This window comes from Balaenoptera borealis, assembly GCF_965194805.1.
Source record: "Balaenoptera borealis genome assembly, chromosome: 7".
Classification (NCBI taxonomy): Eukaryota; Metazoa; Chordata; class Mammalia; order Artiodactyla; family Balaenopteridae; genus Balaenoptera; species Balaenoptera borealis.
Window position 1 is genome coordinate 19,354,997 of NC_138864.1, and position 14,583 is coordinate 19,369,579.

The 14,583-nt window shown below is 38.5% G+C and overlaps 1 protein-coding gene across 18 annotated transcripts in view; it reads left to right on the top strand.

Moving 5' to 3' along the window:
• Window positions 1–14,583, top strand: part of NRCAM (neuronal cell adhesion molecule) — a 318,604-nt gene that overhangs the window by 225,177 nt on the left and 78,844 nt on the right. For 11 of the 18 annotated variants that reach the window (XM_082399714.1, XM_082399728.1, XM_082399724.1 and 8 more), the window contains exons 4-7: window positions 1,496–1,699; window positions 3,883–3,900; window positions 6,780–6,885; window positions 8,790–8,986. In XM_082399714.1, the coding sequence (XP_082255840.1) occupies window positions 1,591–1,699; window positions 3,883–3,900; window positions 6,780–6,885; window positions 8,790–8,986 (430 nt within the window). In that variant the 5' untranslated portion in view covers window positions 1,496–1,590. The remainder of the gene's footprint in view (window positions 1–1,495; window positions 1,700–3,882; window positions 3,901–6,779; window positions 6,886–8,789; window positions 8,987–14,583) is intronic. The other 7 variants (XM_082399725.1, XM_082399726.1, XM_082399715.1 and 4 more) reach the window with 1 other exon arrangement.

The following is a 14,583-nucleotide window of genomic DNA, read 5'->3' on the forward strand; positions in this document are numbered from 1 at the left end:
TACCATGTGCCAGGCACTGTGATGAGCTCTGGGGACACAATGGGGAACAGGAAAGATGTGGTCCCTACCCTTCGAGGCTTTCAGTTCAGTGGGAAAGATGGACAGTTTAAAAAATACACGATTACACAAATAATTCAGTACTTAAGCTGTAAGAACGATCTTAGTTTATAATAATGACATCCCTACCTTCTCAAGAGAGCCATTGGTCACTCACACTTCTCTTTATTAACGAGAAGATGTGATTAAAGCCGTCATTGTAGGTAGAGGTCTGTTGTAGGACAGAGGTCTGTATTCTGTGTGCTCATGTTCTCTTGCACTTTCATGTGCAAGGCATACTATCTTAGGTGATAGGAGAGGAATACAAGGATGGGAGAGGCTCAATCTTTGCCTGAAGGAGTAGGGGAGAGAGCATGCATACCCCAAAAAAAGTCTATCACTGTATCTACCTGTATATTCTATGTGGCGAATAAAACATCATTTCAGGGATTCTCAGAGAGTGAAATGCCTTCTAGTTTGAGTGATCAGCTCATGTTGGGTTGGCCAAAATGTTCGTTCAGGTTTTTCCATAAGATGTTACAAAAAAACCCAAACGAACTTTTTGGCCAACCCAATAAATGCTCTATAAAGAAATCCATTGGACATTGTTGAGGAAATATGGTGGAGAGGGCATTCCAGGTAAAAGGAATAGAATAAACCAAGGCAAGAGGTTAGGAAAATTCAAAGCGTATTGAAGGATTGACCCAAGAAAGAAAAGCAGAATCAGATAGTCAAAGAAAAAAGAATACTTACATGACGATAGGGGGAAATGGGTTGGTGGGATAAATTGAGACCAGGTCATTGCAGTTTTTGTATTACTTATTTAAGGATATATTGAACTTTAATTGGGTAGGTCCCATGGGGCTACTCCCACTATTTAACCAAAGACCCTTAGCAAAACTAATCAGCACTGTTTAAGAGGGTGACTGCAATGAGGAAGACCTGGAACTCAGAGCCCAGGCACAGCTGTTGCCACGGTCTAGGTAGGAGATGGAGAAGGCCAGATTTCTTGGTGGTTCAACCGGTAAATCAGTGTTTGGGGTTGGAAGCAAATTGGCACCCATGCCCTGAACTTTCCCAGAGGTAATCTCTAGAAAGGAGAAGCCATTAGGCCTCCCCTTCAAAGGCACACCTTCTAACCGATTTATAAGCCAAGTTTTCCTGATCTATTAGGGACATGGTCGCCTCTAATATAAAGCAGATATTCAAAATGGGAAAACCAGAAGGGTGGCAAAGTTGACAGCTTTTGCTTGACATCACTACAAATATTTCTGACCTAATTTTAGCTGATTTATGAATAAGTGATTCTCCCAGTCTTCAGAGTGAAATATTTAGAAGTTAGAGTTCCATTTAGAGTTCATGTATAATACAGAACTGATTTTCTGTGCTGCCGACTCCCTCTCTTCATTTCCTCCTTTTTTAAAAAATGCACGATAATTCTTCTCCTATCCTTTTTCAGTTTCCTGCATGAGACTTATTTAAACATTGCACACACATCTTTTGTGAAAGAAGAAAAGGAAATTCAGCTTGTGGGGCTCAGCGGGAGTTCAGCTAATGCAGCTTAAAATAATGATGCCGAAAAAGAAGCACTTATCTGCAGGCAGAGCACCCCTGATACTCTTCCTGTGCCAGATGATTAGTGCACTGGAAGTCCCTCTTGATCGTAAGTATTAACGTTGGAAAGCTGTTAGGCCCGGGAGTCAGACCCTCCCCGGCATTTACCATCACTCTGAACCGTGTGGATGGAGCAGATGTCCGTGTGATCCTGAAAAGTGAATCAAAACTAATTTGGCTTTTACCTTCAGCACCCTGTGTTTATAAAGAATCAGACCCTAGAAATGGCCATTGAATCGGTCAGACACATTGTCCCTTCCCTGTCATTATCTGTCCCTCCCCTCAGGTGCTTTTGGTGTACCATGGTGGGGGACTGACCAGAGAAGGAGTGAATTGTGAACTGCCCTGATCCTCCCAACAGGCAACTCTTTATAGAAGCCGTCCTGCAAGAAAACTATAGGAATTGCTTTAAAATGATCACAGAGACCCCCCCCCACCCCACCCACCATTTATCCTGTCCCTGCATCTCCACCTTCTTTCTTCATATGCTAAGAGTGAAAAGATCATCTCTCAGCCAACCCCACGCCCTCTGTATCCCCAGACTACCCATGGCTTGTTTCTCTGGATTCAGACAAGGCAAAATTCACTTTTGAGTTTGGGATCTTAAATATGAGTTTAGAGCTAGGAAATATATCTTATCTAAAGCCTAGTGAAAGGTCTTTGTTTTTAAAACGGTGATCAAAGACCAAGATGTCAATGTTGAGAATTAAACAAGTCTTCAGCAAAATTACTATTTAAAATGGAGCAAGTAACAGCTACTATAGGAGCCCACCCTTTCCTGAATAAAGTACTGTATATACTGCACTCTCCCTGGGCTCGGTGGCCTGTTTGTAAGAACTAAAGATAATGCTAGGTGCCAACGGGTCACTTTGCCTGCAACGGAAAGCAGAATTTGAAATCTGGACTAATACTGTACTTCAGAACTGATTTATTCTTCATCCCTAATCAGCATGACCTCTTTAAATCCATTAGCTTCTTGAATAGAACATCTGTTTGGCGAGCTTTCCAAGGTACAAGGAAGGTACACTTTCCCGGGGCGATTCAATTGTTGGGATGTCAATTTTTTTTTTTTGCCAAAGAGGTTGCAACTGCCAGTGGGAAGGCAATTAAGAAGAGATGTGATTGGCCCCATACTTTGTTGACTCCCTTTTCTGTGCATCTTTAGTCTAAAGTGTAAGAAAATGCAACATTCTCCTTCTTTTCAAAAGATATTCATTCAGTGACCTTAATTTCAGTTAAAAAAAAAAAAAAAAGAGATATGATTGGTTAAGCCCATTGGAGTTGGAATGCCTAAGTAAGCATTCGCCCTAATGGATGTATAGAAGAAAGAGCATTTGAGAGAAATGCTTTTGTTCTCTCTTCTGTTAAATATATTCCCCTTTAATCTGACTGCTCAATCTTACAATCAGAGGGAAACAGTCACCTACGGCTAACTCAATTATCGCTGCTAATGGAGAAGAGCAGAACCATGATGAAAAGAAAGTCACAGGCAACCCAGGCGCTCCTGCATTAACCTTTGCAAGTAGTAATGACAGGCAGCACAGCAGAATCACGTGAATTGCATGCTAATGTAATTTCTTCCCTGCCCCTATTCCTTATCCCCCCTTTCTGTGAGCTGCTCCTTGGGGTGGGTACTGGCAAACCCTGGGTGACTGAGGAATTCTGAAGCAGAAACATGCTAACAGTCTGAAAAGTGCAATTACCGACTTGGCGATTAACCATAGAAATATAAAAACCTCAAATCAGTGTTGGATTTGGCTTGGATGGAGCACTGTCATTGTAGCAATGTCCCATTGTTAGGTATTATCACCATGTGCGTAGTGATGTCTGGGATAATAGGATCAGACACAACACAGTATGTGACAACTCAGATTAATTGTAGATTTCAGCTGTTTTTCAAATTGAATGTAATTACTTGTCCAGCACAGCACGTATGGAATGGAATTAGCCATTCCTATTCCTGGCAGAATCATTTTTTGGCCTACAGCATCTCTTTTGTTCTTCCATATGTGTATGTAGAAAGGTCTGCTTCAGGAATAAACAAAACCTTTAATGGGAGTTTCTTTCCCTTGCTACTTCACAACCTCCACCTTTGCTCTACTGGTTTTTTAGGTCAAATAAAATAGGCAAGATGCCCCTTTTATCTTCAGGGTGCTAACGTTCTTATTACTAACACCTGATTTTCTTTAATCCTGTTTGCCCACTCACCTGCTGATATTGATGGGGAAAAAGCAAAACTTCTTGAAGACTGTAAGTGTCTTTCCGTCATTACCAGGCAGTGTGAAAATTTGACTGTGTCTTTGTTTTTGAATGAATGCTGTGAATTAAAACACACAATTTTGTTTTCGTGACTAACATCTTTTTAAGCGTGTGTGTTTACTGTGGCTAATCATTGCATTTAAATTCCAAGAAGCAGGTTTAATCTATTCCTTGCATGAATTCTGAAGACTCAGGTATTACTGTCTTTCTTTTACCAATATTCTGGGCTACTAACTGCTGAGCTTTGTTCACATCTGATGTAACTCAGTGAGAAAATTCACAAAATTTGAAGAGAATGTCTGGTTCGAAATGCTATTAAAGGCTTGCTGGAATAAAAACATGTCTTTGGGTATATATATAGGAGGTGGGCGCATGAAAATGCTGCACCCGAGTTCGCTCTCAAACTTCTTCAACCTGTAGGACTGGGTAGACTAGTGTTTCTAAGTGTCATCAGTATAATGGCCCAGAGAATTTGAATATTGTTTTGATGTGTGCAAAAGACAGGCACCCCCATTCCCATCGTCTCCGAGTGGCATGCTCTAATCAAAAACTGCTGCCTCTGACAGTAGGGCAACATCTGTCATCTACCTAAAAAAGTAGTTTTCAGGCATTTGAAAAATTCTTTGATATTAGATTAGCCAGGAAAATTATATAAAATCACCTTTTCCCCTTATTACTTCAAAGCCCTTGTTAGTTGCCAGATGACCTAAGCACGGTTCAAAGAGGTACATCTAGGTGGTAAACTCCTAGCAGTTACGCATGGCAGCTAAGCCAGCTCTGTTACAGACACATGAATAGAAGTTCTGGGTCTGCAACCATCACCCTTGCACCTCTGTCACTTACAGAAAAGCACAAAGAATTGGACTGAGTCACTCCTAAAAATCCCCCTACCCACCACCTATGCCCACCAATCCCTGAGTGGGAAATTCTAGGCTCCTTTCCATCATCCCAAACTCTCTACTCCCAAAGCCCGAAGGATCACTCCAAAGTGAAGCTGGTCTAATTAAAAATGATTATGATGGTAATTTAAATACAGCTAACATCACTGAACCATTATAGGACTGGAATGTACTAAGAATTTTACACAAATTATTTTATTTAATTTTCCCAGCAACCCTAGGAGGTAGATACTACTTTTAAACCCTATTTTTCCTCTATGGAAACGAGGGCTTACAGAAGTTTAAGAAACTTGCTTGAAGTCTCACAGCTGGTAAGAAATAGACAGATTAGTTCTTAACCACGAGCCCAAACTGTTAACCAGCTTTGGTAACTGCCGGCTAGAAGAATGAGTGTCCTGTGAACAGTGCTAGAGGCTGGGAAGAGCATCCGGCTAAGGAGGATGAGGAAGGGATGGATCTTGCGAAAGGAGTTGAAATTGACTCTGTGCAGTATCCCGCAGTTAATAGGTGCACAATAAATGATGGCAATTATGAGTTTCATTTTTTATCTATATTTTAGGTGTTATTTGGATGTTTAGTAAGAGATGTCTGGTGAACAGCCCCGAGACGGCAGACAAAGCAAGAGAAGAGATCCATGTTTACAGATTTATAAGGCATTGAACATGGAAATGATCAATTTAGCCCTGGCAACAATTCACCACAGGAAAGAAAGACAAAAGCTGAGGATGATTATTAAGCTTTGGGAAATACTTGATTGGCAGGTGGAAGAAGTTTCACAAAGGAAGCACAGAGCATAGGTGGAGAGGAAAGGGACAATCCAGAATATGAAAAATGATCCAGATAAGTCTTTACGTGGTAAAGATGTCCTGTGCATTGTGAGATGTTTAGCAACATCCCTGGCCTCTACCCACCAGATGCCAGGACCACCCCCATCCCAGTGGTGACAACCAAGATGGACTCTGAATGTGGCCAGATGTCCCCCAAGGACTGGGGGCAAATGGCCCCAGGTTGAGAACCACTGGTCTGTGTAAACAGCTCTCCTTCGAGTCGTGCAAGGCAGTGGCTTCCACCAGGAGAGTTCGCTTCTCTTCTCTGCTTTGTGCCTTCCTAGTCAAGCTATTTTGCTACTCTGAGCAACAAAAGAAGTCGAAATGGATTATTTCTCCAGTCCCTTCCTGTTCTACACTCTGTGATTCTGATTTCACAAGAAGGAAGACGTGGTAATCTTAGAGTGACCTGAACATCAAATGTCCACGTACCAGCTTTTTTCAGATTCAGTTGCTCCAGATCAGAACGGTTTCTCCCTACAATTTGATAATAAATGATCAGATAACACTTTGAAGAGTGAAATGAGAATATTGTTTCCTAAAACAGAGAGCTTCCCAATTCAATTTCTCTTCTGAAGAAGGTTGTTTTATCTTTGTTCCTAGTAGCCACCTACCTCCTGGCTCTAATAAGACATGTCAAGTCTCTAATTTTAACCATCTTTTTCACCTTAGCTTCTCAAATATATTTGTTACCAATGTATTAATTTACATGAGCCCAGTAATGAACTACAAGTCAGTTACTGTTTCCCAAGAAAGATACAAATTTACCTCATAACTTAAATTTCATTGAAAGGCATCATTTGAATCAAAGCTATCAGAGAAATTTCTCATTGTTACATCAGAAATGAAACTATCTTAATATTAAGCTTATATTGGTAATTATTTTCCCAAACTTTCCATGTGGGAAAATGGGCTTTATGAGCACATATAAAGTTACCAAAAGGGAGTTATGCCTTGACTCCAAAATTTTAGGAGTCTTTTAGCTAAAAATCTGTTGAGGGGGTGTGTTACCACAGTAGAAATTACTAAAAACATTTGGAGCACATTTAGTCTAGGGTAAGTGATTTTGATATAGAAAAAAGTGATTGCTATTATGATATTAAATGATTTATTTCTTTACATTGTTCTTCTTTCTACCATTAAGTGGTACAACCTCCAACCATTATTCAACAGTCTCCAAAAGATTACATTATTGACCCACGGGAGAATATTGTAATCCAGTGTGAGGCCAAAGGGAAACCTCCTCCAAGGTGGGTGTGCTTTCTGCTGTTATAATACTGATAATAAGCATTGATATTCATGTTGAAGTTAATCTCAGGTCCTGCGTATTATTAAAGTATCATTTGTAGGTTCATTGTTCTGTCTCTCTGCTTAATTAAATTCAGTTGATTCTTCTTAAAAACCCAGATGGTTGCATTTCCATACTGATACCTTTCTGTGATATGCTAAAAAATTGTGGGAAGATATGGAAAGAGCCTTCTGATGGCCTTATGACATGGGCAAATTCCTTCTCTATGGGCCTCAGTTTACAGATAAATGTAAAATAAAGAAGTTGAACTTGACAACTTCTAAGATCTCTCCTAGCTCTCTACAAGTCTATAAAATAGCCCCAAGTGGTTTTCCAAACATGGCAGTGTTCAGCACTCAGGATTCTCCATATGCACCTTGGCATGAGCACTGTACAGCCTTTTTAGAGTTGGGAGAGACATTAGACATTGTCTGGTCTAACGAGTATATCTTATAGATGGGGAACTGATGCCCAGTAATGCTAGGTTAACCTAACCAAGGGCCCACAGCTCCTTAGTGGATGATCCCTAACTTGTCCAGTAATATATGGAAATTCTGGAGAGTTGGATTATTATTTTTGAGAGATAATGTGTATTTTTTAAAGTTATAAAGAAGGGAAATTTTCTCAATATTTTATTTCCAAGTTTGTCTATGACCAGCCTTATTAATCTATCACAGACTGGCACCGGAGAAAAAAATTACCAAAGTATATCAAAAACTTCCATCAAAGGTTGGCTTCAAAACAATCTCTTCTGTCATATTATTAGAAACCCTCGAGCACTCAGGCCCTAATGTGATGTCCTTTGATGACACCCCTTTTAGTTTAACATTTAATTAATACCTCCTGTAACTCTCTATTAGGCAGGATTTCTCTGCCTCAGCTCTGTTGATATTTTGGGCTGGGTAATTTTTTGCTGTGGAGACAAGAGCTTTCCTGTGCATTGTGGGATACTTTACAGCATCCCTGGCCTCTACCTACAATAAGCCAGCAGCAGCCAACACCGCTGTCCCCTACCCTAGGAGTTGTGACAACTCCTGCTATAAGGATAAGCAGTGGGAAGGGAAATCCAAGAGGGCTTGGAAATCATGGGCAAGTTTAGAGATTCATGCTTTTGTAAGAGCATGGCCATTGTTGATTTGTGACCAGTTATCAAGTGTTTGATTACTTGGACCCTGGGACTTTTATATAAGGCAGTCTTCTACATAAATAAAACTGAAAACGAAGACTTTCCGTTGACAATTTGAAATACTTCCTAAGAAATTTACAAAAATCATCTCTAGAATTAAAAATTCTCAAAATATATTTGATATACAATGATCACTTTTAATAACCGACACTTAAAACACCACTGAACTCATGTTTCTTCCTCTCCTCCCAACTCATACTTTGCATTTTGGCAACTTGACACTGGTCTGATCACTTTTAAACACACACATATATTAGTACTCGTGAAGGCCTTTCTTCTTACACTTCAGCCCAGAGCAAATCTTTATAGGCAGGTTATCAATTCCATGAACAATGGAGTTTACAGTAAAAATGCTAATAAAGCTCTAAGAGAGTGTGCCTCGGAGACCTACTTCCTATATTTTCTTTGAAAAATGACAGGCAATTTGTATGCATGATTTCTTTATTGAGTCAGATTTTGGTTAGTGCTAATGAAGACATGTACCTTAGTATGTATGGCCGGCACTTTCTTCTAAGTCATAATTCAATGAAACATTTTAGGTATGGAGCCTATTGCTTTTTTACTGAATACTATAAAATCTAATCATTATTTAGAAATCCCTAAAACTGCTAGGAATTTGTTAGGAAATAATCCTGTTTTTCTGGACTGTAAACAAGCTTAATCCTTTATGCGTTGGGCAGTTTCTCCTGGACCCGAAATGGGACTCATTTCGACATAGATAAAGACCCTCTTGTCACCATGAAGTCTGGCTCGGGAACCCTCACAGTCAACATCATGAGCGAGGGGAAAGCGGAGACGTATGAAGGAGTTTATCAGTGTACAGCCAGGAACGAACGCGGGGCTGCAATTTCTAATAACATTGTCATCCGTCCATCCAGTAAGTCGGACCTGTTCACCAAACAGGACCCTTTTTAAAGTATAGCTCCAACCCCAGCATCTGTTACACCATCTAAATACCATTACAAGAAAACAATGGCGTTGATTACAATCCTCTGAAAATCATCACCCCTTTCCACTTGACCTCAGTTCCTCAGCCTAATGCTTTGCCAATCCAATGTGTCTTTTGTACAAGTCCAGAATAAAACACCAGGGGTAAGAAAAGTGTATTTTTCCTCAAATTGATCTAATCATTAATTTCTCATGAATCTTATGTATAAGCATACTCCAAACAGCCAGATGGAAATAAATTAGGTATGAAATGGGTAATTGATGTCTAAGTGTTATTTCTTTAAATGTTTTTTTAATTGAAGTATGGTTGATGTACAATATTATAAAAGTTACAGGTGTACAATTTTTTTTTTAGGTGTACAATTTTTAAATGTTATACTCCATTTATAGATATTATAAAATATTGGCCATATCCCCCATGTTGTGCAATATATCCTTGTAGCTTATTTTTTTTAAACATCTTTATTGGAGTATAATTGCTTTACAATGGTGTGTTAGTTTCTTCTGTATAACAAAGTGAATCAGCTATACATATACATATATCCCCATATCTCTTCCCTCTTGCGTCTCCCTCCCACCCTCCCTATCCCACCCCTCTAGGTGGTCACAAAGCACTGAGATGATATCCCTGTGCTATGCGGCTGCTTCCCACTAGCTATCTATTTTACATTTGGTAGTATATATATGTTACTACCACTCTCTCACTTCATCCCAGCTTACCGTTCCCCCTCCCCATGTCCTCAAGTCCATTCTCTACATCTGCGTCTTTATTCCTGTCCTGCCCCTAGGTTCTTCAGAACCTTTTTTTTTTTAGATTCCATATATATGTGTTAGCATACGGTATTTGTTTTTCTCTTTCTGACTTACTTCACTCTGTATGACAGACTCTAGGTCCATCCCCCTCACTACAAATAACTCAATTTCGTTACTTTTTATGTCTGAGTAATAGTCCATTGTATATATGTGCCACATCTTCTTTACCCATTCATCTGTCGATGGACACTTAGGTTGCTTCCATGTCCTGGCTATTGTAAATAGAGCTGCAATGAACATTGTGGTACATGACTCTTTTTGAATTGTGGTTTTCTCAGGGTATATGTCCCGTAGTGGGATTGCTGGGTCATATGGTAGTTCTATTTTTAGTTTTTTGAGGAACCTCCATACTGTTCTCCATAGTGGCTGTATCAATTTACATTCCCACCAAGAGTGCAAGAGGGTTCCCTGTTCTCCACACCCTCTCCAGCATTTATTGTTTGTAGATATTTTGATGATGCCCATTCTGACTGGTGTGAGGTGATACCTCATTATAGTTTTGATCTGCATTTCTCTAATGATTAGTGATGTTGAGCATCCTTTCATGTGTTTGTTGGCAATCTGTATATCTTCTTTGGAGAAATGTCTATTTAGGTCTTCTGCCTATTTTTGGATTGGGTTGTTTGTTTTTTTGATATGGAGCTGCATAAATGTTGGAGATTAATCCTTTGTCAGTTGCTTCATTTGCAAATATTTTCTCCCATTCTGAGGGTTGTCTTTTCATCCTGTTTATGGTTTCCTTTGCTGTGCAAAAGGTTTTAAGTTTTGTTAGGTCCAATTTGTTTATTTTTGTTTTTATTTCCATTTCTCTAGGAGGTGGGTCAAAAAGGATCTTGCTGTGCTTTATGTCATGGAGTGTTCTGCCTGTGTTTTCCTCTAAGAGTTTTATAGTGTCTGGCCTTACATTTAGGTCTTTAATCCATTTTGAGTTTATTTTTATGTATGGTGATAGGGAGTGTTCTAATTTCATTCTTTTACATGTAGCTGTCCAGTTTTCCCAGCACCACTTATTGAAGAGGCAGTCTTTTCTCCATTGTATATTCTTGCCTCCTTTATCAAAGATAAGGTGACCATATGTGTGTGGGTTTATCTCTGGGCTTTCTATCCTGTTCCATTGATCTATATTTCTGTTTTTGTGCCAGTACCATACTGCTTTGATTACTGTAGCTTTGTAGTATAGTCTGAAGTCAGGGAGCCTGATTCTTCCAGCTCCGTTTTGCTTTCTCAAATTGCTTTGCCTATTCAGGGTCTTTTGTGTTTCCATACAAATTGTGAAATTTTTTGTTCTAGTTCTGTGAAAAATGCCATTGGTAATTTGATAGGGATTGCATTGAATCTGTAGATTTCTTTGAGTAGTAGAGTCATTTTCACAATATTGATTCTTCCAATCCAAGAACATGGTATATCTCTCCATCGGTTTTGTCATCTTTCATTTCTTTCATCAGTGTCTTATAGTTTTCTGAGTATAGGTCTTTTACCTCCTTAGGTAGGTTTATTCCTAGGTATTTTATTCTTTTTGTTGCAGTGGTAAATGGGACTGTTTCCTTAATTTCTCTTTCAGATTTTTCATCATTAGTGTATAGGAATGCAAGAGATTTCAGTGTGTTAACTTTGTATCCTGCTACTTTACCAAATTCATTGATTAGCTCTAGTAGTTTTCTGGTAGCCTCTTTAGGATTCTCTGTGTATAGTATCATGTCATCTACAAACAGTGACAGCTTTACTTCTTCTTTTCCGATTTGGATTCCTTTTCTTTTTCTTCTCTGATTGTTGTGGCTAAAACTTCCAAAACTATGTTGAATAATAGTGGTGAGAGTGGACAAAATCGTCTTGTTCCTGATCTTAGAGGAAATGGTTTCAGTTTTTCACCATTGAGAAAGATGTTGGCTGTGGGTTTGTCATATATGGCCTTTATTATGTTGAGGAAAGTTCCCTCTATGCCTACTTTCTGGAGGGTTTTTATCATAAATGGGTGTTGAATTTTGTCAAAAGCTCTTTCTGCATCTATTGAGATGATCATATGGGTTTTCTCCTTCAATTTGTTAATATGGTTTATTACATTGATTGATTTGCATATATTGAAGAATCCTTGCATTCCTGGGGTAAACCTCACTTGATCATGGTGTATGATCCTTTTAATGTGCTGTTGGATTCTGTTTGCTAGTATTTTGTTGAGGAGTTTTGCATCTATGTTCATCAGTGATATTGGCCTTTAGTTTTCTTTTTTTGTAGTTTCTTTGTCTGGTTTTGGTATCAGGGTGATGGTGGCCTCATAGAATGAGTTTGGGAGTGTTCCTCTCTCTGCTATATTTTGGAAGAGTTTGAGAAGTATAGGTGTTAGCTCTTCTCTAAATGTTTGATAGAATTCGCCTGTGAAGCCATCTGGTCCTGGGCTTTTGTTTGTTGGAAGATTTTTAATCACAGTTTCAATTTTAGTGCTTGTGATTGGTCTGTTCATATTTTCTATTTCTTCCTGGTTCAGTCTTGGAAGGTTGTGCATTTCTAAGAATTTTTCCATTTCTTCCAGCTTGTCCATTTTATTGGCATAGAGTTGCTTATAGTAATCTCTCATGATCCTTTGTATTTCTACAGTGTCAGTTGTTACTTCTACTTTTTCATTTCTAATTCTATTGATTTGAGTCTTCTCCCTTTTTTTCTTGATGAGTCTGGCTAATGGTTTATCAATTTTGTTTATCTTCTCAAAGAACCAGCTTTTAGTTTTATTGATTTTTGCTATCATTTCCTTCATTTCTTTTTCATTTATTTCTGATCTAACCTTTATGATTTCTTTCCTTCTGCTAACTTTGGGGGATTTTTGTTCTTCTTTCTCTAATTGCTTTAGGTGTAAGGTTAGGTGGTTTATTTGAGATGTTTCTTGTTTCTTGAGGTAGGATTGTGTTGCTATAAACTTCCCTCTTAGAATTGCTTTTGCTGCATCCCATAGATTTGGGGTCGTCGTGTTTTCATTGTCATTTGTTTCTAGTTATTTTTTGATTTCCTCTTTGATTTCTTCAGTGATCTCTTGGTTATTAAGTAGTGTATTGTTTAGCCTCCATGTGTTTGTATTTTTTACAGATTTTTTTCCTGTAGTTGATATCTTGTCTCATAGCATTGTGGTCGGAAAAGATACTTGATACAATTTCAGTTTTCTTAAATTTACCAAGGCTTGATTTGTGACCCCAAATATGATCTATCCTGGAGAATGTTCCATGACCACTTGAGAAGAAAGTGTATTCTGTTGTTTTTGGGTGGAATGTCCTATAAATATCCATTAAGTCCATCTTGTTTAATGTATCATTTAAAGCTTGTGTTTCCTTATTTGTTTTCATTTTGGATGATCTGTCCCTTGGTGAAAGTGGGTTGTTAGAGTCCCCTACTATGATTGTGTTACTGTCGATTTCCCCTTTTATGGCTGTTAGCATTTGCCTTATGTATTGAGGTGCTCCTATGTTGGGTGCATAAATATTTACAATTGTTACATCTTCTTCTTGGATTGATCCCATGATCATTATGTAGTGTCCTTCTTTGTCTCTTGTAGTAGTCTTTATTTTTAAGTCTATTTTGTTTGATACGAGAATTGCTACTCCAACTTTCTTTTGATTTCCATTTGCATGGAATATGTTTTTCCATCCCCTCACTTTCAGTCTGTATGTGTCCCTAGGTCTGAAGTGGGTCTCTTGTAGCCAGCATATATACGGGTCTTGTTTTTATATCCATTCAGCCAGTCTACGTCTTTTGGTTGGAGCATTTAATCCATTTACATTTACGGTAAGTATCGATATGTATGTTCCTATTAGCATTTTGTTAATTGTTTTGGGTTTGTTATTGTAGGTCTCTTCCTTCTCTTGTGTTTCCTGCCTAGAGAAGTTCCTTTAGCATTTGCTGTAAAGCTGGTTTGGTGGTGCTGAATTCTCTTAGCTTTTGCTTGTCTGTAAAGGTTTTAATTTCTCTGGCAAATCTGAATGAGATCCTTGCTGGGTAGAGTAATCTTGGTTGTAGGTTTTTCCCTTCCATCACTTTAAATATGTCTTGCCACTCCCTTCTGGCTTGCAGAGTTTCTGCTGAAAGATCAGCTGTTAACCTTTTCGGGATTCCCTTGTATGTTATTAGTTGTTTTTTCCTTGCTGCTTTTAATATTTTTTCTTTGTACTTAATTTTTGAGAGTTTGATTAATATGTGTCTTGGCGTGTTTCTTCTTGGATTTATCCTGTATGGGACTCTGCACTTCCTAGACTTGATTGACTATTTCCTTTCCCATATTAGGGAAGTTTTCAACTTTAATCTCTTCAAATATTTTCTCAGTCCCTTTCTTTTTCTCTTCTTCTTCTGGGACCCCTAAAATTCGAATGTTGGTGGGTTTAATGTTGTCCCAGAGGTCTCTAAGACTATCCTCAATTCTTTTCATTCTTTTTCCTTTATTCTGCTCTGCAGTACTTATTTCCACTATTTTTTCTTCCAGATCACTTATCTGTTCTTCTGCCTCAGCTCAGAATTTTATTCTGCTATTGATTCATTCTAGAGAATTTTTAATTTCACTTATTGTGTTGTTCATCATTGTTTGTTTGCTCTTTAGTTCTTCTAGGTCCTTGTTAAACATTTCTTGTATTTTCTCCATTCTAGTTCCAAGATTTTGGATCATCTTTACTGTCATTACTCTGAATTCTTTTTCAGGTCGACTGCCTATTTCCTCTTCATTTGTTTGGTTTAGTGGGT